This window comes from Podarcis tiliguerta (genome assembly GCF_965153285.1).
Source record: "Podarcis tiliguerta genome assembly, chromosome: 9".
NCBI lineage: Eukaryota > Metazoa > Chordata > Lepidosauria > Squamata > Lacertidae > Podarcis > Podarcis tiliguerta.
The window spans coordinates 23282474-23307711 of NC_139542.1; the positions used below are offsets into that span (position 1 = coordinate 23282474).

The 25238-nt window shown below is 42.6% G+C and overlaps 1 protein-coding gene across 1 annotated transcript in view; it reads right to left on the bottom strand.

Moving 5' to 3' along the window:
- The window catches only part of PAPSS1 (3'-phosphoadenosine 5'-phosphosulfate synthase 1), a 48396-nt gene that overhangs the window by 11296 nt on the left and 11862 nt on the right, over positions 1–25238 (bottom strand). The window contains exons 4-10 of the mRNA XM_083456777.1: positions 22584–22722; positions 21018–21136; positions 11740–11853; positions 10967–11078; positions 7885–8090; positions 5896–6031; positions 2813–3081 (exon numbers count right to left, since the gene is read on the bottom strand). Of these exons, the coding sequence (XP_083312903.1) occupies positions 2813–3081; positions 5896–6031; positions 7885–8090; positions 10967–11078; positions 11740–11853; positions 21018–21136; positions 22584–22722 (1095 nt within the window). The remainder of the gene's footprint in view (positions 1–2812; positions 3082–5895; positions 6032–7884; positions 8091–10966; positions 11079–11739; positions 11854–21017; positions 21137–22583; positions 22723–25238) is intronic.

Here is a 25238-nt window from a genome sequence, read left to right on the forward strand (position 1 = left end):
TATAAAACGCACAGATTACTAGCAAAATAAGTTTACCACCCAAACCCTCTGCACACCAGAGGGCAAGTATGACAGCCAGCAGCTAATCTGAACAATTGCCAGAGTGAACAAGTGGTAAACATTTTCACCTTGACCACAAAAAGGAGGGACATGCACTGCAGATTATGCTGCAGCTGGAGGGAGGTATGTTTCAAAAACATGTGGGTTTCCCCCCCTCCCTTGTTATCCCAAACTTTTAGGAGTTTGCTCTACACCAGTATATCCTATTTAAACAATGGTGCACAGCTGTGCCACTCCAGCTCTGGGTGTTTAGGACAGATTTGGAAAATTATTTGCTTTCGGTTGCTGTAAGGCAAATCAAGCAAGGAAGCAAGATTCCCATCCTACTGGTAAAAATTAATAAGGTTTATGAGCAAGGTTTTTTCCCCGAAAGACTGATAGTGTTAGACATAAGCCGCTATGCACTGATCTTCCCCAATGATTTTAGCAATCAGGATTTCGCCCAACCCCACTCCTGCAAAAGTATCTGTACTTTTCAAACATATCCTTTGCTATCGTGTAGGTAATAAACCTATAGGCTGAAAACACAATTTCCTAGCTTATTGGACAGCACCCCATAAAAAGCTTGTTTTTAAAAGGAGTTTCAAAAATATATATCAGATTGAGACCAACAAAACATGTCCATTAAATCTTTACTGACTGGGAAACTATGTTCAGACAGTTGATAACCATATTGGCTTAGCAACTGTCTGTTGTTCTGCAAGTCATTTGTGCTACAGAAACAAATCTGGTACCAATGTCTTCTAAATGACCTACAGAAAATGATTAAAGGAAGAGTTGTATTTTATTAGTTGTCTAAAACACACTATTGGCAAATGGTTTTCTGAGGTCATTGAAAAACGCGGCATAAATTAAGGAACATTTCTTATTTTATTTGCATCCATGACTGAAAACAGTGTGTACAGGTTTTGTTCAGCTCCTTGCTTCCGTGTTCTCCTAACGCACATCTCAAAACCACAAGGGAAGGCATGTTCACATGCAAAGTTTTTGGAAAACACAATAAAATATGGCAAGTAGTGAAGGGATCAGGCATGTTATCTGTTTCCATTGTAGTGAACAGGATTTAACCAACCCCTGTTCCAGATTGCAGCCCATAGTGTGAAGCATTGAAAATATGCATCGGCAGTGCTCCTCCAAGAATAAACTAGCATTTTAGGAATGTAAAATGGAGATAAGGGAAGTCTTGAAAAGGAAAGCCTGAAAGGAAGATGCCAGAGATCCAAAGGATGGAATTCTCCACACAAAAACACTGCATTGCCCAAGTATCAGAATCCGTAAGATTATAGTTTTCTGTTTTGAGTTTTTGCAAAGCTCTCTGCAGTTATTTGAGGCAAACACCTTTTTTAAACATATATATATATATATGTGTGTGTGTGTGTGTGTGTGTGTGTGTTTAAAAAAGGTGTTTGTGTGTGTGTGTTTGTGTGTGTGTGTGTGTGTATATATATATATATATATACACACACACACACACACACACACACACAGTGGTACCCCGCAAGACGAATGCATCGCAAGACGGAAAACCCGCTAGACGAAAGGGTTTTCTGTTTTTCGATGCGCTTCGCAGGACGAATTTCCCTATGGGCTTGCTTCGCAAGACGAAAATGTCTTGCGAGTCTTGAGATTTTTTTTCGCTCCCCACCCCCTTTTTCTAAGCCGCTAAACCGCTAATAGCCTTTTAGCAGCTAATCCGCTAATCCCTTAAGCCTTTAATAGCCGCTAATAACCGCTAAACCGCTAATAGCGCTAATCCGCTAATAGGGTTGCTTCGCAAGACGAAAAAACCGCTAGACGAAGAGACTCGCAGAACGAATTAATTTCGTCTTGCAAGGCACCACTGTATACACACACACTAAGGACATGATGGCTAGCTAACAATGCAAGACCCCACAGCTTTGAGTTTAGCACATTTTTAGTAGAATTTCCCTGGACAGAAGTCCCAAGTTGCGTTTACTATCCTACATGCCACCTCACCTTAGTCCAGTCTTCTCCCCTAGGCTGAAGAGTCCGTCAAGAGAGAGACTCTTTCAAAATACAGATAGGACACAGATTAGAAAGATCATCAAAAGAAGTGGCAGGATATCTTTCACCTGAATCCTAGGATTAATGTGGTTCTGCCTTCTGCATGAATTTTACTCACCACCCCAGCAAGCAAGGTAAATGGCCTAAAAGTAAATGGACTTTAAGCAATTAGGAGGGACCACAAGTGAAACGACCTCAAAAGCTTTACAAAATGCACAATGGCAATAGGGTATAAAAAAGCTTAATCCCCACCAATAAGCAACTCAAATATTTCTAAATCGCAGATTGAAAGAAAGCCATCTTTATAGCACTGCACGTCATGCCTCGAAGCCATTTGCTCAGTCAAGGAGCCTGCCAAAAGCATGTTCCCTTCTCAGTTGTTTTCCTCAACTCCATGTAGATCAGACGAAAAACATTGGAATAAGAAGAGAACCCAGCTCTTTCAGCTTTGGCCACGATTCAACCTGTTAAAGAGCACTCATATGACCTTTGAAAGAAAGGGAAGAGGAAGAGATGGCACAACAAGCCCCTTTAAGCGTAAACAGGAAGTTTCTGAAGGACCTCCCATTTAAGGCCTTGAAACCAAACTCTAGAAACTCCTCGCAGCGCAACCACCACGCATGGGTTTTGGAGAGTAGTGGTTGTCTCCGAAGGAGGCCGTATCGACAAACGAACATCAGGGAAATCATTCGGGACGAACTAAGAACAAAAACGCAACTCGTTATACCTCAGTTGGTCCAGCATACATCATGGGAGAAGGAAATATGGCCACCACAGTCGTTTCTGGGTTCAATATCCCTTCCTCCAGGACTGCTGCATGTTGTTTCATTCGCCACGACAGAGGAACGTCATCGTCCTTTGTCCAGCCCCCCAGAGGATGCAAAAGGAGGACGGGGCGCCTGTAACCTCGACCTAGAAGCTGCTTATGAGTATCTTGCATTAGCAGGGCATGTCCGCTGTGCACAGGGTTGCGCAACTGGAAGGCGAAGACAGCGTCTAAGGGGAGAAAGAGAGAGAGAGATGCCAATATGCTTGACGGTTATTAATTCAGGCAGAAGCCGTCAGCGACAAGCAGCCTGCAATGTTCTATAGGCCTCGCTTTCAGACCTTGCACAGTCTATCATTTGCAGAAAGGCTTCTCTCCCAATGCAGCTGGGAGAGGAGTGGGTGGGTGACAGGAACCCTGCCAGACGACTGAAGAGAGATACGTCAACACAACTGTCCGCTTGACTGTGCCAAGCATTTGAGAGATCAAAGAACAACGTTGCTGCAATGAGCACTACTACACAGGACTGTACTTCTATTGGGAATATTTAAAGTCTCAGCCAGTGGCTGGCTGCCTGGCATTTTCTACAATCGTGTGACATTTCGCCAGCGCTATTGTCACCTGCGTTTGGCGCCAAGGATCCTTCAAACGGCAGCCCAGCAGCACAGGGCTGCCGCATCTCATCACTGGTCGTGTAATGTCTCAATGCTCTGAACTGAGCGATGAGAGCTCTGACAGGGATATTTAAATAGCTCTCAATTAGATAGATGGCTGAAAATAAAAGAGTAGCAAAACCAAGAATCAAAAGAGGCTTGGCCGATCAACATATTCCCTTGAATCAAGGGAATTTTTGTATGCATTATAGGCATGCCACAAAAAACCAACCCCAAATTAAACACTCATTGCTACAAGAGCAGCGAGTTCCCCCTTGCCCTAAACATGTTTTAGAAGTTATCAAAACTGGCAAGAATCAGACACTACATGGGGCAAAGCAGGGGGAGAGAAAAGATGCTTCTCCCTTTCATAATGGAAAGAGGGTGTGTGTGTGTGTGTGTGTGTGTGTGTGTGTTTTCCCACTTCAACTTCGCCACACATAGAAATCTCTTTCCAAATGACTTGCTATCACTGGACTAGAGCCTCCGTTTTCTTAACCCAAGTATAACAAGTCCTGTTTCTACTCATTGCTCATTTTTTACTACAGAAAAGCACAGCAGGTCAGTTCTCGTGTTATGTTTGGTTTTCCACACAAGCTACTCAAGATCTGTAAATGTCAAGTTGCTTCTTTTTAAGACAACGGAAGGTTTTAAATTTCATTACCTAACTTCTAGCTTGGGGCAGCTAATGAGATTCCATGCAGATGGGACCTCACTTCCCATCAGCCCCAGCCAGCTGAAGGTGAAGGATTATGGGAGCTGTAGTCCTAGAACATCTGGAGTACCCCATGCTGTCTACTCATAGCTCTAACTGATTGAATGAGCTGATCAATTTAAGTAATACTAACAGTACAGTAGCAAAACTTTAGGTCCAGTATATTCTAAAGAATTTTTTCTAGAACTACTACTCATTACTAGAAGTTCCTTCCCACTGCAAACACATCCACAAAACTTTTTTCTATTTTTTAAAAAATAACTTGATGGACTTTTTGGAAAATTAACACACAAAACCCTTAACAAAAATTCTTGTGAAAATACAAGAATACACAATCAGCAGTCTAAAGACACAGAACAACAACCAAGGGTCTGGATGTAAAAAAAATTAATAATAATCAGGATTTTTTTCCTTATTCATGTAGTCAGTTGTAAATGAGTCCTTGTGTCTCACTCATGAGCTAACCATATTTTGTTGTTCAATTTCTCCATCGGGCCAAGTTCCATTAAGCCAATTTGATAAGGACATCCCTTCCAAGTCTTTCCAAAACCGGGCCAACAGTGGATAAGCAATGAGAGATTTAAATAAGATATCTGCATTCTGACTCTGAAATATATTTAATAAAGCTAACTCAGGTGAATGAATTACCAGTGATAATTATGTAACTCTACAAGTACTGTCTTCCAAAAACCCAACACTTTAGCACAACGCCATCACATATGCTGCCATGCCTTTTTTGCCCTATTAAAGAAATATCTCAGGGCCAAAATAAATTCAAAGAAAAAAGTCCACCCTTAAATATCAACCTTACTGATGGAGATTTAACCCACCTCTCTCCCATCTAAAGCCAGAATTAATTCAAGCTTGGGGTCCTACCTATTATAATTTGGTCATTTCAAAGAACATTGGTTTTTATTTTTCCCCTGCCTCTGTTTTTCAGCCGCCTTCCCCCAAGCAGCCTTTTGAGAGTCGTACAGGAGGCTGCTCTCGCTACCCCGGCTAAAACAGCACAGAACAATCAGCTGCCAGACTATTACTGCTTGGTCTGTTCCTTATTTCTCTAACACGAAACACAAAAATGGAAAACAAAACAAACAACCTAACAGGCTGCGGATTTCTCAACTCGGCTGTGAAGCTAGCAAAACTATTCCCAAAACTAATTTTTCAGAAAAACTGTAATACCTTTCATCGCACTCTGAGTTCCCTGTGAGACACATGTGGTTTGTTCCTTTGCAAGAACTTTTTTTTATCGCTTTCACAAGAAAATCTAGGACAATTCAACAAAGGCAAAACAGTCGAAGTACTGAGAGAAAAAATGGGATTCACCACACACTGGGATTTACCTGGCAAGTCTTTTAAAAGGTGCAGCAAAACTTGGGCACACATCACCAAAGGTGTTTGAAAAGTTCTCACCACCACCGATCACTTTTTGGAAGGCAAGCAAACCATTTCTCAGAACTACTTTGACCGCAGTCCTTCGCCACTGCTTTTTTAGGACTGCAATCACAGAAATTGTGTTTTCTTCAAAACAAAAAGGGAAAATAAAGTAAAATCCCACTGGTACTGTGCTGCCCTTTGCTGAAAGAGACATTGCTAGCGAGCTTCTGGGCAGCTGGAAATGAATTTCTCTGTCTCTCGCTCTCTTTCACACCACCCCTCTTCATGTCATAACTTACCAGCATTCATGTCTTTGAACTTCTGCTTTAGTTCAGCAGGTGTGAGACGGTATTGGTCAAGGCCATCATTCCAGTAAATGCGATCAAGGACTTGGAGATCACCCCCCACAAGCCAATCCCCTTGTTCCATGACCATCTAGGAAATTTAAGGAAGGGAGTTGTTTCAACAGCATGCAACACTATTCCTGCAATTTGTCTAAGCTGTTTTTAATTCTGAATTTCAGATTTGGGGATTGGGCACTGCTATCAATGGCTAATAGATACAATAACTGAATTCTGCTTCGCTATCAGAGAAAAAGAAGACGAGTTTGGATTTGATATCCCGCTTTATCACTACCCAAAGGAGTCTCAAAGCGGCTAACATTCTCCTTTCCCTTCCTCCCCCACAACAAACACTCTGTGAGGTGAGTGGGGCTGAGAGACTTCAAAGAAGTGTGACTAGCCCAAGGTCACCCAGCAGCTGCATGTGGAGGAGCGGAGACGCGAACCCGGTTCCCCAGATTACGGGACTACTGCTCTTAACCACTACACCACACTGGCTCTCAGCATACCACTTAAGGCCACTTGCTGGGAACAGGAGTAGCTGGCCACTATCAGAACCAAGATGCCTTTGATTGATCCAACAGAGTTATGGCGCTTTAAACAAGCACCTTGAATTGGGCCCAGAAATTGATCAGGAGCCACTGTTTAAGACTACTTAAGGTAGTGTTCGAGATGGCCTCACCTAGTTCGCAGCAGAGCTGCTATATGCGCCTGGCGCCATCACGCCAAGCTGTACTTCACATATTTCTTTTCATCCAACTTTACCCAAAATAACTTACATTTTTTTTAAAAAAAGCTCACAAATTAAAAAGAAAAATATACAAGGGAATTGGGGTGGGGGTGGGGTGGGAGAAATGCAGAGGAAGGGGATCAGTTTGACAATGCCATAACAAAAATGGTGAGTTGGAAACGGGCCTTTGTGCCCACTTGGGGCCAAACTGTTGGTGGTTTGTTTACCATATTTATTTACTTTCTTCTCCAAGCAGCCCAAGGTGGTGCAGATGGTTCTCCCCCTCCTCATTTAATCCCCACAACAATCCTGTGAGGTAGGTTAGGATTGGAAGCAGCAACTTGCCCAAAGTCACCAAGTGAGCTTCATGGCGGATTTGAGCCCTGCTCTCCCAGGTCCTAGTGCAATACTCTAACCACTACGCCAGACTCTCTCCGCTTCCCTGAATACATATTCTGCAACTCATCCTACAGTATTGCTCCTCTGGCCTATGGCAGAGGCCAGACCTAGGGCAACGAGGGGTTGGGGCAGAGCATTCGTTCTGTTGGTGGGCGGAAAGGAGACAAACTCAGTTCCCTACCTGCCCCATAGATGGAGCGAGGCAGTTCTCTCCCCACCCCCACTGTCATATTTTTTTCCAACCCAGCCCCACAAAACCCACTTTTGCCTAAGCATGCCTGCAGCAAAACTGGCATTCTACCCCATTTAAGAATTTGAACTATGACCTGAATTAGGGCCATTTAACAATTAACATAGCATTAAAAGAAAAAATCATTAACTTGAAGACTGGGCTCTAAATATTCTGATCCGGCTGAGCCAAGCCCTGAAGCAGAGCAGCCAGCTGTTTTCCTGTCATCGCTGCTGAGTAATTCATTTTGGTGTGCTTCCTCTATGTCTCTTGCACACAAGGCTACATTTATAAACCACAGGAGAGGACAAAATTCTCTCTGATCTTCCCTGGCAGACTACGGGGCTCATCTTAAATCTGTTTCTGTCACATATCTATCTATATATGCACACACAATCATCTGAGACAGGCTTCCACACTCTGAATGGCCACAGAATGTGTCCACAAACAGTCGGATGTACCAAACGGGAGAGAGAATTTGCTAGGGAAGATTGGAATCTGGGCCGTCGTTTGCATATGGATTGTTCCTCGCACTTCTGTATGGAACTTCATTAAGGGCTTCAAGTCAGCAAGCCTTGCAAAAGGCTACCTTGATGTAAGGGTGGTCCTTGCACGTTGTCCCCCACTGCCGGGCACAGCGTTCCTCTTTCCGGTGCTCGAAGAACTCTGGATTGCGGAGAATAGCCACACGGCGACCATCATACAGCAGAGCAAAAGCTGTGCAGCCATCTAGTCTCTCCTTGTCTTCTGTTGTGGCTGTCAACACTATAGGCACTGACAGGTTAATGATTCCCCCTGTAGGGTGAAAGAAGAAGCAACGCAATGGTAGTTGTCATCTAAACAGAAAATTCATCCAGGTGTCCTGGCGAAACAGTAGTGCTAAAAAGCCTACTGTTCTGAGAGCCTGCACTTTCCTAATGCATAGCAGGGCTACCTAGCCTTGGGTTCATTTGAGGTATAGGCCTGTCTCAGGAATCCTTTGCAGAATTTCTTTACTTCTCCATACTGGTATCTAGGTAAAGGCACCAAGGAACAAGACTATTGTGGGTACAAGTGGGAGATCCCTTGTCCTGAGCTGGAAGATGGAATCAAGTTGCATAAGACTCTCTCATTGGGGCTGCCATTGCAATGGTTCCTGGTTCTCTGGAAGAGTTGCAATGCCATCAATTCACAGATACACCCAGGAAATGTGCCTTGTGGAAAAACCTGCCAACTCAACAGTAAAAACTTAGCAAAGTCCCAGCTCTTCCATAATTGAGTAGGGCACACACGACTGTTCTTAATACTGTCCCTGCCATATTGGCTTGAAATTGCCTTATTGTCATGCAGTTGAAGCAAATAACTAATGCCTGGGCAAAGAGACACATCTTTCCTTCTGGTGATTCACAAGACTGGAAGCTAAGAGATACCCAACTGCCACAGAAAAGTTGGAAGCACCCACTGAAGCATTTGAGAAAATAAAAGGAAGTTCACATTTTGGCAGGGGTAGGTCTAAACACAGACACACTTACTTTACTTATGCAATCCATTCTCCAGTATTACTTCTACTAAGGTGGTTAAGGTAAAGGTAAAGGGACCCCTGACCATTAGGTCCAGGTCATGGCCGACTCTGGGGTTGCGGCACTCATCTCGCTTTATTGGCCGAGGGAGCCAGCGTACAGCTTCCGGGTCATGTGGCCAGCATGACTAAGCTGCTTCTGGTGAACCAGAGCAGCGCACGGAAATACTGTTTACCTTCCCGCTTTGACGTGCTTTCGAACTGCTAGATTGGCAGGAGCAGGGACCGAGCAATGGGAGCTCACCAACGCACATAAAAATGAGTAGGAATAATACAATAATCTCTCAAATGTCAAAAGTACTATGGTAAAGTACATATATAACCATTCAACCACTTCGATCCGCAGAACTGGCACAGCCACATAGCATTTGTTCTGGAGTCGTAATAAATCAATCTTTCATTGTGGCAGTTCCTACACTTTGGAAAACACTGCCCTCCGGCATCAGGCAGGCCCCTTCACTTAGAACAGTGTTTCCCAAGTTTGGGTCTCCAGCTGTTTTTGGACTACAGTTCCCATCATCCCTGACCACTGGTCTTGCTAGATGGGGATTATGGGAGTTGTAGTCCAAAAAGAGCTGGAGACCCAAGCTTGGGAAACAGTGACTTAGAAGGCAACTAATAAATCAATGTTAATATCAAGAACAGCACTCCAAACTATGAGCCTACTGTAACACTGACAAAACTTATGCTCAAGCTGAAAAAGCCTATGCACATATTAATAGGGAGTTCCTACAAAATTAATCTGGAACATGGCATTTTTGTCTATGTCTTGCGAATTTGACACCCAACGGCCTGCTGCAATGCATGGCGATCCTACAACAATACATGGTTTGTTTTAAATATCCATTTCCCTACAAAGAAACGTTCTGCATTTATCACTTCAAGCTTCAACGATTGCCAGTTGATTTTATGCTTGCGGGAAGCTATTACCTGGAATTCTTAGAACTACATTTGTTTCCAATAAAGAAACAAATTTTAGTATACAAGGTTATAATATTTGTAGAGTAAATGTTTTGCAGATGGCTATCCATGCATTTGACATATTAGCTCTTCTCTTACATGTTTCTCACTCCTTTATGAAACTCACTATGACCCCTGGACTCCTGGCAGGTTCCTTCTTTTTTTCAGCAATGACATCTAGATGATTTTTTTTGGTCCCTACTAGTCCACAAAATAAATCAATAAATATGTTTGTGTGTATAAATATATTTAAGCATGTGCATATATATTATATGTGACAGGGAGTTGTGTGTGTTGAGTGAGTGTGTGTGTGCGTGCGCATCTTACATGAATTTCACAGATGTGGTTTCAACCATACGTGATGTCCTGGTCTGGCTGGATGTAGAGGAGAGGTGGGAGGCACCAGTTGGGGAACCCCCTAAGGAACCACCTAGGGGAACAAGGCTCAGAACCAGGGGATTGGTGGTGGGACAATGATGTAAGGTCAGAGAAAGAAGAGGGAGCAAACTGGCAGGGAGGAGATGTCAGAAGCTGAAGGGGCAACAGTGTTTAGTGAGCAGGAAGAGACTGTGGCAGAAGGCAGACCAGACTGAGAGGCAAGAGAGGAGGGGGACCAGTAAACAGATGAGACAGGCTGCTCAAGAATCCAGGGAGTCTCCCCCTTCTTTTGCAACCAGCTGCCCTGCTCCCTGGTGCCCCATAACACAGAGAGAAATGAAAAGGGCAGGGGAAAGATCAGTCAAGTGCAGGCACAGTCTCCGATTGCTTGGGGAAAACCCTGGAGAGGAGGGTTTTTTCTGTTTTTTACCAGTGGCCACATTTGCAAAAACATGGCTTTGCACTGCATGGACAAGCCTCAAGGAGCCTGGGAAAAACTTTCCCCTTTTCCTCACACCCAGCCGAGAGTCTTTCGAAGAATCTCAGCTTAGCATCGCATTCAAACCAATGACTCTAGTTTAAAAACAAACAATGGGTAGTTTTAATAGGCTAGCTTCATGACTCAGGGTTTGAAGTGGCTTATGAAGCTGACTTTGAATTTTTTACTGGACCTATGACAAACTATGCTTTTAAAAGACTAAACGAGATGATTATCCAAAGCCCACATGACCAACATAAACTGATGCTGCTGTAGGTAAATTTCAAGGTGTCTTACCATCAAGCAGGCAGTCAAAATGAAGGCACTGCAGGTATTCTCTCTCTCTCATAAAGCCATTCAGCGGTGTTGCCCAGCCCTCTGCCAGGACTTGTACCCACTGCATATCCAGCTAAAACAGGAAAGTTGATAGTATTAGACCAAAGATCCCCCATCACTGCTCAGAGTGATAAACAGAGACACGTAGCCATTAACAAACAAGGGATCAATGAAGTTGCATGAATGCCACAGGGGTCAACAGTCAAATTCGGGACTGCAGAAAGAGAAGTTAACCAATTAAAACAGAGGCATAAATCTGTAAACTGAAGTGGAAAAAGGGAAATGCATAGCATACTGAAGACTTCAGAAACGTGATTGTATTAAACTACCGGCTACTCAGATGCAATACAGATGCTGTAGGAAAAAAATTACTGGAGACAGTGGCAGACTAGTTAAAAAGAGAAAATAGGCCAGTTCAATGATATCAACAAGATACTTCCTAAAATAAGGCAAGTTGTCCCAAAGCACTGACACATTGGGGGGGGGGGGAACAGACTTATGGCTGAAAGGCAGAACAATCAGAATTGTAGTTTGAAATTGAATCATGGAAACAGAACCCAATTCCTGCTATCTCAAGCTTGCAAATCGTTACTCAGCCAATCACGAGGGGTGAGCAAGAGAAGACTCCAAGGCAAAACAGTTTTAGCAGACTGGGAGATCAATATGCCACAAATAACACAGGTTCTATCTGGACAAGTAAAAATACTTTTGTGGCCTTTGCAAACCTGCATTACCTTATTTATTTCCAGGGCAGGTAAAGACTCTGCATCTGTTTTGGCCAATTTAAGTTTGTTTTCAGGCACATACAGCTCCTTAACCTCGTAAGAGGCATCCACTGGTACAATGTCCTGAAAGAAAAAGGCAAAAGTTGTTAAAAATTTCGTATTATTATTTTATATGCTACATATCAAATGGTGGTGCTGCAGGTCAGCAGCCTGCTGCCTTTTAAAACTAGCTGTAACCTGTATTAATGCCAGTGCTTTTGCCATTCAAGTTACCTGCAGAAACATTTTTATCTTCTTAAATCTCACATCGCTGAAAAATCCAGCAGCGGCTCTAAAACATTCTGGTGTTAACTGAGAGTTAAGTCCCTTTGAATTCAGCAAGACTTACTTCTGAGTAGATTTGGTTTAGATTGCATTGTCATTTTATTATTATTATTGAATTTATATACCGCCCTATACCCGGAGGTCTCATTGTCTTCCCTTATAGCCAAAAAAGGCTGAACTGTCAACCAAGGAAAGACTCGACCCTACTTTCTCCACAATAATGTAAATAATCTGATGAAAAAAGAAGCGGGAGGCCTAGTTAAATGGAAACAAGTTATATACAGACAAAAAAGAAGATGTCTTAGAATTGGGAGCCTAGGTAGGAAACCAGTTGCCCATCCCTATAATGAAAGTGGCCATTCAACCAGACCTATTAATGCTTAATCCAAGCCCCAGGGTGGTGGTTAAGAGTGTTGAGATTAAGACCTGGGAGACTGGTGTCCAAATGTTCACGTGCAGTGCTTTTTTCTAGAAAAAGAGGTTCTGGAACTCACCATGGGCACCTCCCTTGTTCTCTTACAATGGCAATGGCGCCCACCTGAGTGGTGCCAGAACTGAGTTCTGGTGAGTTCCAGCGGGGGGGGGGGGGGGGAGCCCTTCTCATTTGGCCACGAAGCTCATGGAGTGACTCTGAGCCAATCACAGTCTCTCATCATAACTTACCTCAAAGGGCTGTTGGGAGTATAAAATGAAGAGGGGGAGAACTAGGCGCACCCTACCTTGAATGAATGGTAGAAAAAGAAGCAGCTGTCCAGTTATATCTGCTCCCCCAGCGTTATCAACCTGCACTAGCAACCCCACTGACAAAACTGATGGAACAATGTACACTAGGATAGAAAAAAAATAATAGGTGACTCATACATCCTTTGTTAGGGACGTGGGTGGCGCTGTGGGTTAAACCACAGAGCCTAGGGCTTGCCCATCAGAAGGTCGGCGGTTCGAATCCCCGCAACGGGGTGAGCTCCCGTTGCTCGGTCCCTGCTCCTGCCAACTTAGCAGTTCAAAAGCATGTCAAAGTGCAAGTAGATAAATAGGTACCGCTCTGGCGGGAAGGTAAACGGCGTTTCCGTGCACTGCTCTGGTTCGCCAGAAGCAGCTTAGTCATGCTGGCCACATGACCCGGAAGCTGTACGCTGGCTCCCTCGGCCAGTAAAGCAAGATGAGCGCCACAGCCCCAGAGTCGTTCACAACTGGACCTAATGGTCAGGGGTCCCTTTACCTTTACCTTACTTCCTTTGTTGCTGCTTACTCTGCACAGGGAGACATTCGTTCTCCTAACTGATGGACAGAACCATACATCTTCCCCTTTGTACCTCCTCCTCCAACTTCATGAGAGACAACAAAGCAGCAACAAAGGAACTATGAATTATTTGTCCTCCCTCCACTTTCTAATCTAAACCTTATACAGTGATAAATTTGTCCTCCCCTTTCTTACTGTGTGATGGCCCAAACTCATCACAGCTAAGACTTAAAAGCATGGCACAAGACAATACAAATGTGGTGCCTGGTTTGGAACATTTTGAATTAAAAAACCAAAAAACAGTGCAGTTCAGCATTTGCCAGACAGCACAGAGGAGGACACAGACAACCAGAACAACATTCGAGCGGGAAAAGAACGTGACAGAGTCACCACAAAGTTAAATTTCTCGCCAATGACGTGTTCAAATGCTATAAGTAACTTAAAACATGTTAAAATATTGGTGCTTGAGCAGCCTCTTTGTCCCACCCTCCCCCTACCCAAAAGTTCTGTGTGCTTAAAAAAAAAAAAAAGGAAAGTCTATCATGCTTCGATTCTGAATCTGGAAAAATATACTGCAGGGTGTCTTAAAATAAGGCAGCCATTCAAAAGACTTAACACAAACCAAAGTCTGCTCCTAAATTCTTCCATTCCTCACAAGGCTGGAACATCTACACCAATATGCTTGGAATCTGTCAAAAGGTTCAGTAACTAGATGCACAGGGGATTCTTCTATCCAAACCTAATTAGCATAGTTTGAGAAAACAGCTCGATGAGAATCACATTCAGAAATTTGTATGTTAATTCCTTCCCGAAGGAAACAGCAATTGCTGTAGAAGGAAGATGATGGGCTGTATATAGGCACTGACTGATTAGCCAAAGAGCATCTACCAAAATATTTTAGAAACTAACAAAATGAAAGCAAACACCCTGCCACTCAGATTTCAGCTCATGGCATCTGGGCAGCTTTAACATACATAATACTGCACAGAAAGGAATCTACTGTCAGACCCAAAGGTACGCAGTGTTGCTGACTTTACAATGGTAGTGGTATGTTCCACTAGTTTTTATTTTATAAATAATTGTTAAGAATAATGGCTGCAAAAGATTAAGAAAGCAGTGACAGAGGCCAGTTTCAATGGCTTTAAAATGGTGTGTTGTCCATTGGGGGGGACAAATGCTTATTTCATGGACCCTTACTCCCAAGAACCCAAGTTTTAATATTTTTTCAGTGACCCTGGTGTAGCCCTTTGGCAAGCAACAAGCCTTCCTGCAGGATGTAAGCATGGATTGCTCTAATCAGCTGGATAGCAATCCCTGACCTAGGATGTCTAGCATGCCTCACTTCAGAGGGGCCAAGCTGGCAAGCTTCTCCTTGCCCTATCCTTTCCCACAGAAGAGACCAACAGGGGTCTTCCTTGGCTACTGTTTGGCAGAGGGACCCTACACAACTCTGTCCAAAAGTGGCGAAACCATCCACCTTTCCAACAAGAAGGTCCAGGAGGAAGCTGGCTCACATGAAGCACATACTGTTTTTGCCTGGGCTGTTGACCACAATCTAGATCTCTGTAATTAACACCATAGGGTGGCGTCTTACGGATCTGCACCAAAATACTAAAGAAAAAATATGAACCTACAAGCCAACAGTGGAGGTTTATGGGGCTTGCTCTCGGGTTAAGTGTGTAAAGGTTTGCATCCACAGAAATGCAGGATTATGCCTCACACTGAGTCAGACCATTCAACCGAGCTCAGAATTGTCTACTAAGACAGGCTGCGTCTCTCCAGCATTTCAGACAGGATTCTCTCCCAGCAAAACCTGGAGTTCAGGGAGATAGATAGATAGTGTGTGTCTTTGCTTCTCAAGTTGTACTGTGTTATTTTATGCACTGTAACTTGTTATTTTTATTTATTATGGTTTAGAAAATATTTATTGCAATTAAAGAGTGAATTTTTGTTTATTTGCTGATATTTAATTTTATTGTGTACTATTATATTCCAATGGATTATTGAATATTACTTTGATATAAGTTGTTCATTTTAAAGTTATGTTTTTATTATGAAATTTCTGTATCGGATCAGATTGTTGTATGTTGTGCGATCTTCGCTGTTTCTATAGTGATATAGAAAGGTGGATTAGAAATTAAAAGATGGATGAAATGAGATGAGATGACAGGTCTTGAAACTTAGACCTTCTGCATCCAAATCAGATGCTGTATCCTGCCCCAAAGAATTACGGAAGCAGGGGCTATTTAGGAGCAGTCTTTACAAAAAAAAAAAAAAGTGCTAGGATAAGCTATAATGATGAGGATCAGATTGGACACTTAAAACTGGTTCTGAACCCCCATTGTAACCGCAAAAACAAGATGGATATGAATCACGTTAACACGGTGTCATTTAAAGAACTTTGGAGCAAGCAGATCCAAGTACAGCTGAGATTCATGCATTAGCGATTTACACATTTACTCTTCAGTGCTTGCAGAGATGCAGGTATCTCTTGCTTTTAGTGTGTCTACAAAAGATGACCGTGAACTCCGGAGAACAAATATTCCTCAGGTTTTACAGACAAAGAACCCGCTAAGTTAACAATAAAGTTGAATCATTTTATTGCTAGACTCTATGTCTATTTTGAAATTAATACTACTTTCTTTACTTCATAACGCCTAAAGGCCGAAGCCTATTAGTAAGCGGCCTTAAAGATATTGTCTGCTATTTTGCAGAAATACGTAGTCATCGGCAAAAGTTTTAGAAACAAAGCATTTTAACAAGTTGTGTTTGTTTTTTAATGTAATAAAAGGACTTCCTTTTCAGTCATTTTTCACATGGGGCATATGTTTTATTCGTGAACACTACAAGTCTATTTTTAAATGTTTATATTTTAAAGTATATAGCCAGAAAGCCTGTGGGCAAGACAGATATAAGAGACTGCATCTAAATATGTGGTGTGCCTTGTTTTAAAACAAAAAATATAGCTTTAGTTAAAGAGTGTTTCCAATCAAACTGCTAGGAATGAGCATTCTGTTAAAAGCCACATAATATTAAAAGTTCCTTCGTTGTCGTCTGCTTTGAAAGTAAAACAACAAGCATAGAGGCTAGTCGTTTTAGGAAGCATTTTAGCAAATTATTAAAGCATTTTTCTTTTACACTTTATGAAGTTGTTCCAAACGTGGGGATCAAGTCATGTTGTGTGACTACTGCAAAGTCTACTATCTTGACTGCCATAAATGTGACACACACAAGGCACAATCACCGTACATACTTGCATTTCACCCTTAGCCCAAGATGCAAACACCGGCAGTATCTCAACGCTACTTGAGCTGAGAAGCTTGACTTGTGCACGGGCACAAAATACATTTCAGAACATTAAACCGTGACTACATGAAAAGGCTAAACATTCGAGTAATTTATAGCATTAGTAAATCTAATGCTCCTGGTACATACAGATACAACTTTTAAAACATCGCTTTAGATTAAAAACAGAGGCAAGAACCTCATCTCTTAGGAGTCACATACAGCTCAGTGAAAAATGCGGTGTTTGGAAGCCCTCTAGTGGTGAAGCCTGTGCTTTTTTTCGAAGTGTTTTTTTAATAATAACTTTTATTAAATATGTCTTAGTTTACAAAAAGAATATGTGCATTGTCTCTTTTTTCAAGTTTTGTTTTCTACAGCTCAGTTTCATTTGTTGTGAGGCGTCAGTGTTGCATGCAGTATAAGGTTGGGAAGAAAAAAAGGGGGGAAGAGTTGGAGGGTGAGGAGCGTACATAGGGTGGGGTGGAAATGCTTCTATTCGTCTACTGAGTTTATGTGTTTCCAAGTTTCTTTTAAAATGCATCTTAACATAGTCATTATTTCACTGCGATTGTTGGACATACCAATGCATTTATCACTAGTCAGAAAATGCAAAAGCACCCCATCATAAAAAGATAGTGTTCTATTATCTACATAGCTGCAATGCTATGTGTAATGTTATTTAAATGTATTTTTAATCTTTGTTGGAAGCCGCCCAGAGTGGCTGGGGAAATCCAGCCAGATGGGCGGGGTACAAATACAGTGGTACCTCCGGTTAAGTACTTAATTTGTTCCGGAGGTCTTAACTTGAAACTGTTCTTAACCTGGGGCCTCCTACTGCTGCTGTGGCACCGCCGGAGCACGATTTCTGTTCTCATCCTGAAGCAAAGTTCTTAACCCGAGGTACTATTTCTGGATTAGCGGAGTCTGTAACCTGAAGCGTATGTAACCTGAGGTACCACTGTAATAAAATTATTATTATTCATTTTAATGAGCTGTTAAGTCAATATTAATTGATTCATTATTCAGGACTAGGAACCAAAAGATGTTTCTTGCACCCACTAAAACTGAATGCAGCAACATGAGGTAACTTCTTTTTAACAGCTATCCAGAACCTAACAAAATTCTAACACTGCCTGAATCAAGTGCATATCCACAGGAAGATTACAGAATGCACATTACAGAGGTAACTAGAATAATGAACTTAGCTGTACTATATATACACCAGGTGACATGCACAACATTGCATGAACAAAGCCCTAGATTTAGTTAAATCAATCTCCCTTGGGCTCCTTTGAAAGGAAGGAGGATACAAATTGAAATAAATAATTGCAAAGGATTTGTTCCACAGCAAGGATGTTGCCTGCCCCTTAACAGCCATGTACATTTCATATTGCAAACTGTGTCCAAAAGAAGTCAAAAGCCACAATACAGAAATACTTAAAACCACTAGTATCAGTCTGTGTTGGATTACAGCCAGAATGATCTGATTCTGTTTGGTCACATGAGTAAAACATTTTGTATCTCGGGGCATAAATATTTAAACTTCTGTTGCAATGTAGAAAACTTTTCTGCTTTGACTGCTCTTTGTGAGCCACGGTTTCTTACTTTAAGGCTATATATAGCTCAGGGATAAAGCATCTACTTAGCATGTAGAACGTCCCAGACTCAATTCCTAGCATCCCCAGAAAGAACTGGGAATGTCCCATGTTCCTATAAACAGGGAGGCGGCATCTGAAAGTTTCCAATTTTCTGCATTCTGATGTCCCAATGCACCATTTATTGGCAGGTGTTGCTGAACTTGAATTCCCAGCAAGCATGGCCAATAGCACCCATAATATTTGCTTATTTTCGTCTCTGGTAATGCAAGGCTTTGAATTCTTTTGTTTACCATTTGAATGACAACCTGTTTATGGAGGGTTTTGAAAAGGCTCCAAGAAAAGTAGTTTCCAGCTATTTCACTTGAATGCACACAGCTCAGCACAAGCCATTTTGGACAGCTGGCTGGGTGAGGAATCTGCTGGAGCTCTATGTGGATGGAGCCAGGTGAACAATGCTCATTTGAAAAATGTCGAGTTCCAGGATGCTACATCCTAGGAGGTATATCAATTACAGAGAGACCATATTTCACCCAAGTCTGACATAACAGCAATGAAAAATATTATGAGACACTTTACCTAACCATTTATTTTGAGGGACAAAACAAAGGGAAAGCACGTTTATAACTCAGCTGAGAACATTTGTTGGAGCATACTTTCAAAACTGACTGCTTTCTCTCCTTTGGGTCCGAATTGCAACACTTGCTGGGGAGTTTAAAACATGTCATCTTCTTCCCATTGCAATAAGAGGAACAAAATGGAACATGTGCAGTCTCTAAGCAGAACTATCATGGCCGCACAGGTCAAAACCCATTTTAAGAAGCACAAAGGAAAAAACAGGGAGTCTTTCATACTGGCACATTGGCTCTCGAGCTGAAATGGTGCAAAATGAAACTTATTTCAATAAAAAAGAACTGTGGCATCAGCAGAAACCTGACTCAGCGGCATCAAATGGAAGTGCTAATACAAGTATACAACAAAATAAACTGGATTACTAATGGTACTAGGAATACCAGCAGTTTGAGAGTTTAGGTGAATTCACTGACTTGGGGTGGGGGGGTTAATTCTTAAATGCCTTTGAAATTCTTCTGTAAGTTTTAAGAACATAACCTGCAAGTTGCCCATCTAGTCCAACACCCTGTTTAGGATGCCCATGGGAAGTCCACAACTAGCGACCGAGTGCAACCACACTCTCACCTTCTGAGTTTTCCAGCAACTGATATTCGGAAGCATACCGCTTCCAACAGTGGAGGTAAGATAGCTTTCACAGTAGTAACATCCCAGGGGGGTTGCCCTCTCTTACTGAGGAAGTTATCTAGGTGGTGGTTATTTACCAGACTGGGACTCAAGGCAGCTTATACATAAACTGCAAAAAGTTGAAAAGTAATCAGTGTTTACTGTTGGATCTCCATTGGGTATCCAATGGGAGCCTCCACATGGATCAGCCAAACACATTTAAGCTATGTTTTAGCAGACATATACAAGCCCAAATTGCTTTCTCCTTTCCGTGATAAGGATCTCGCAGAGCTCCACGACTTACAAAATAAAAAAGTGATTCTGCTAATGTGCATTAATGTAGCAGAAACATACAAAAAAGGACAGCAACATGCCTTTCTTTTCTTTTCATTCACTCACAGCGAAAACAAAACGAGAACAAAAAACAGGTAGTTCATTTCCATTTAAGACAGAGGGGCAAGGGAGTTCCCAAAAATAAGAGCGCTGCAGTAAAGTCTCTCTTTATTGATGCTCTGTGTATTCATTCCCCAATTCTCTTCATTCAAGCAATTCCACTATGATCTCTGCACCACTCACAGCTGGAAGCCCGTGGTAGCAGCTACAACCTGCCTTTTGGGAATTGCCATTTCAGAACAGAACAACTTTTCCTCTTGCAAAGCTCTTGGCTGTTCGTTTATTACAGACGCTTTAATACAGGCACTCCTCCTCCACCCTCAAATGATCCAATTACAAGAAGGGCAAGTCAGCCCAGTAACAATAAAACCAAAAAAGCTGCAGTTCGCATATTATACCATTTATTCATGAAGTAACTGCAGTTATCCCTTCATAAGCCGAATGTGTAAGATCATCACTTCTTACCATGGCAGGCCAACAATAGCTTTGCTCAAGCACTAAATGCAAAAGCAGCTCTCGGTTTTGCTGTCCTTTTTCCTGTCACATTGAAAAGACTGAAATATTTGAAATCATGCGGCTGAAGTACTGTTTGCTCACCGATGCGAGATATAGATTGCTGGGTATCACCCAATAGAATTAGACCCGCTGCATTGGTTTTAGGGGCTTTACACTCGAGTGTGACTAATGTTGCATTTCACCAGATTCATCTACCCCATTCCACTAGCAGAAGTCAATGCAAGGACCTCCTCTACCACCTCAGGGCTCCCCCCACCCTTCCACCAAACCCTTTTTGGACCCCACTCCCCCCCAGCAAAGCACACAAGGGAGGAAAGTGGGGATCACTCCACTGGGCAAATAGAAATTCTTCCATTGACAATATTCTTAGCACTATTATGAATTCCACCCTCAAACAGGGATATCAGCAAACAACGAAACTTAACTTGATTAATGGTACAAGTTTGGATTGAGCAGATCTGCAGAAGCCTGCATATTAATAAAACCACACTTCTGAAGAGAGGGACACATTTTACCTGTTTTTGGAAAATACACAGGAATTGCCATTCAATTGGAAGTTTTTAAATCGATGGATCTAACCAAGTCAGGGACCAAATGTTGCACCCACTACTTTTCAATAAGCCTGTTTACATGTGTAGCGAATATTAAGCTGGCAACTTCACAAGATATTTACAAGTCAGCACTACAAGACTCCATACCCTCTCTTGCAGAAGTTCCACAACTTGCTGAATGCAGTCATTGACATCACAGGAATCCGTTTTAAGTACCAGCTCAGGAGCTTCAGGTTTCTCATACTCTGAGTCAATACCAGTAAAACCTGAGTGGAAGGAGAAAAACAGAACATAGGACAAGGCTGCTTTTCAGATGGGTCTTCTACTCTCATGCTGTAATATGTTATTCCAGCTACTTATCTGAAAAGCTTGCTTGCATCTAACATTCCTGGTATTTTCTGGTCCATCCCAAAATAATTACTGAACTGTAACTAAAAGGGTCCTTCTGTCTCACTGTAAATCTTCTTGTGGACAAAGACAATGTCATAAGCACATTTTTGAACAGGGAATATGAGGTATAAGTAAAGCTTGTGGTGGCTGACACATCAGTAATTTCAAATTTTCTTTCACTTCTGGGCAATGTGTGTGTGTGTGTGTGTGTGTGTATATATATATATATATATATATATATATATATTGCTTACTGTCTCGCCAGAGTGGTGCATGCTCTAGTTATCTCCCGCTTGGACTACTGCAATGCGCTCTATGTGGGGCTACCTTTGAAGGTGACTCGGAAACTACAACTAATCCAGAATGCAGCAGCTAGACTGGTGACTGGGGGCAGCCGCCGAGACCACATAACACCAGTCTTGAAAGACCAGTACGTTTCCGAGCACAATTCAAAGTGCTGGTGTTGACCTTTAAAGCCCTAAACGGCCTCAGCCCAGTATACCTGAAGAAGCGTCTCCACCCCCATCGTTCTGCCCGGACACTGAGGTCCAGCGCCGAGGGCCTTCTGGCGGTTCCCTCATTGTGAGAAGCAAAGCTACAGGGAACCAGGCAGAGGGCCTTCTCGGTAGTGGCGCCCGCCCTGTGGAACACCCTCCCATCAGATGTCAAAGCGATAAACAACTACCTGACATTCATAACATCTTAAGGCAGCCCTGTTCAGGGAAGTTTTTAATGTGTGATATTTTAGTGTATTATTGGTTTCTATGGAAGCCGCCCAGAGTGGCTGGGGAAACCCAGCCAGATGGGCGGGGTGCAAATAATAAATTATTATTATTATATATATGCTTAGACAGCATATCTTGTTGGGCATGTGCAGTTTGAGAGAAGGTACTGGATCTTAAAAAACAGCTTTGTATCCAGAGTAAACAACAGCCAGAGTAAACAATAATTTTGCTCTCAGGGAGAATGAATAATAGTTAGACAGCTAAGTATGGTTGCATTTGGATTCTTTGCAGTGTTACTGGGTTGTGTCTCTATCACATATATATGCTTAGACATAGAATATGAGACCGGAAGCTAAGCAGGTCTGTGTCTGGTCAGCACCTGGGTAGGTGACCACTTGGGAACTACATTTATGCCACTTTGGGCTCCATGTTTTTAAGAAAAGGCAAGAATTAAATGAGTGCTCTTCTGTACCCTAGTATTACAGAGAGCAGATGGCATGCATTATATTTTATTTGTCATTAGCTCATTCGTACAGTAGGCAATAGCCCAACAGCCCCAGTTGGGACACCATAAAAGAACTTTGGCATGAAAGCTCACCTTTAATTTCTCCAGCACGAGCTTTTTTGTAGAGGCCTTTCACATCTCTCTGCTCACAAACGTACAATGGAGCATCCACAAATACTTCAAAGAAAGGCAGGCTTGCCACTTCGTGAATTTGCCTTGCATTGTTACGGTCCTGAGAAGCAGCAAAGAGAAAAGCAATGGCAGAAATAAAACTTTCCACCACGTCACATGTTAAACAACGACCCAGTGAAATGTGTACCTATGCAAGTCACGGTTAACACAAAAAGGCTTCCTTGTAACCTTGGTTCTCAGTATCAATAACAAATACAAATCCTCACTGTAGAGTGTAGTATCAGTTTGAAGTGGGCTTTCAAACCATGGTTAAGAGAAAACCTAGCCTGTGCTGGCGCACATGGAAGGTGGTGAATCTGACTCCCAATTTACAAAACCACAATTTTCAGGGAACCAGTGATATGTCTACATGAGGGTATTATGTCGGAAGGGGGGCAGGAATGAAACACACTAAGGCACTGCAAAGTATCATGATTAGACACAGCGACTGCTTATGTATCAAGCTAACTGAAAATGTTATCAAATGTTGTATCTGCTTGAATGACTGCTGGGCTGGTCTTCATAGCACACCAAACGAGTAATTGATTTAGACTTGCACAGTAGGTAGCATTTTTATATCCCCAGCATAAACATATGTTTGCCACACTTGCCATGGTGAGAATCCCACTGCTTTGGGGTGGATGCGATGAGACCCAGCCTACTCCTAAAAATGAAGCTGGGATGGGAGAGGAGAGAGAGAGACTGAGGATCAGCAACAGCTGAATTGTACTTCTGAAGTTTCCCAAGCGCAGCACTTCCAAAGTGCAACACAAGAGGCTGGTTTGCACAAAATGTTAGACCAAGATTTAGAGCTATGTGAATGAGCCTCAGAGAGCCAGAAAATAGCACCCAGTTCACATGTGGGTCCGAGTTGGAAATCTACTGAGTTTTTTTTTTCAAAGGATCTCAGCTTAACGTTAAGTGTGAAACAGGAAAACTGGTACAGTGGTGCCTCGCAAGACGAAATTAATCCGTTCCGCGAGTCTCTTCGTCTTGCGGTTTTTTCGTCTTGCGAAGCACGGCTAATAGTGGCTTAGCGGCTATTAACGGCTTAGCGGCTTTAAGAAAAAGGAAAAAACTCGCAAGAACTCGCAAGACGTTTCGTCTTGCAAAGCAAGCCCATAGGGAAATTCGTCTTGCGGAACGACTCAAAAAACGGAAAACTCTTTCGTCTAGCGAGTTTTTCATCTTGCGAGGCATTCGTCTTGCGGGGTACCACTGTGTTTTTAAAAGGTTTTTCAAAATAACTGAAAGTTTAGAAAGCCTGCTTTGTAACTCATGGTTTGAAAATGACTTTAGAAAGTAACACAGGCTTGTTCTGTTACTGAATATATGGTATTCAATGTTCTTTCTAAAAAGCCAATTTTCTCCATGCTAATTATGTTTTAAAAATTCTACCTTACTAAGACGAAGGTTATGTTTTGAAATACAATGAAAACTGGCTTCAGATTTATCTTGCACCATTCCCAGGCCTATGCGAGGTGTTGCTAGCTTCCCTTCCACAGTATTACCTTTAACTACCTGCCTAACCATTTGCAGGTCCACCTGCCCCAAGCCTTCTAAATAAACAAGTAGTTTACAAAAATGAAAAAAATCTGACTTAACGGGAAGCTGCCCTGCATCCTGCCAGTATCTACTAAGGTGTGAGCCAGTTTTGCCTGGAGTAAGAGCGCGAGCATTAAGCAAAGTGGAAAGGAGTTGCCGATTTTGCTGTTCGGAGGTGATTCTCACTTAGGAGGCTATGAACCTAGTACCCTGAGTGCTTTTAGCTACACCTTCTGGTAAGCTCAACTGACACATCTGCAAATAAATTGCACCACAGGTCTTCCTTTCTATAGCAGCAGTTCCCAACTGGTGATCTGTGGGTCCCAGGGGGTCTGCATAACCCATCCAGGGGGTCCATGGTGCCATTTACATGAGTAAAACGACCATAGAGATATTAAAATTTTCAAAAGTAGGGAGTCCATAGCTTGGCTTTTGAAGAACAGGGAATCTGCAGTACTTAGTTTATTGGGAACCACTGTTCTATAGCATTAAAAAGGTAAAGGGACCCCTGACCATTAAGTCCAGTCGCGAATGACTCTGGGGTTGCACGCTCATCTTGCTCTATAGGCCGAGGGAGCCAGTGTTTGTCCGCAGACAGCTTCCGGGTCATGTGGCCAGCATGACTAAGCCGCTTCTGGAGAACCAGAGCAGCGCATGGCAACGCCGTTTACCAACCCGCCGGAGTGGTACCTATTTATCTACTTGCACTTTGACGTGCTTTCGAATTGCTAGGTTGGCAGAAGCAGGAACCAAGCAACGGGAGCTCACCCCGCTGCGGGAATTCGAACCGCTGACCTTCCAATCGGCAAGCCCTAGGCTCAGTGGTTTAGACTAATTTCAGTTGTTTATAATTTATAGTAACCTGAATCTACTGGACAGGATACAAAGGACTGTACACCAAGCTTGCCCTCGCCATGGCCTCTCAAACACCGCTTAGAGGGCATTTCTGATTACTGAGAAATCCCTTCAGATGAGCATATAACGCCCACTGAAAAAATACAATTTCTGATGTGTGTAAGGGGCTCCTAAATC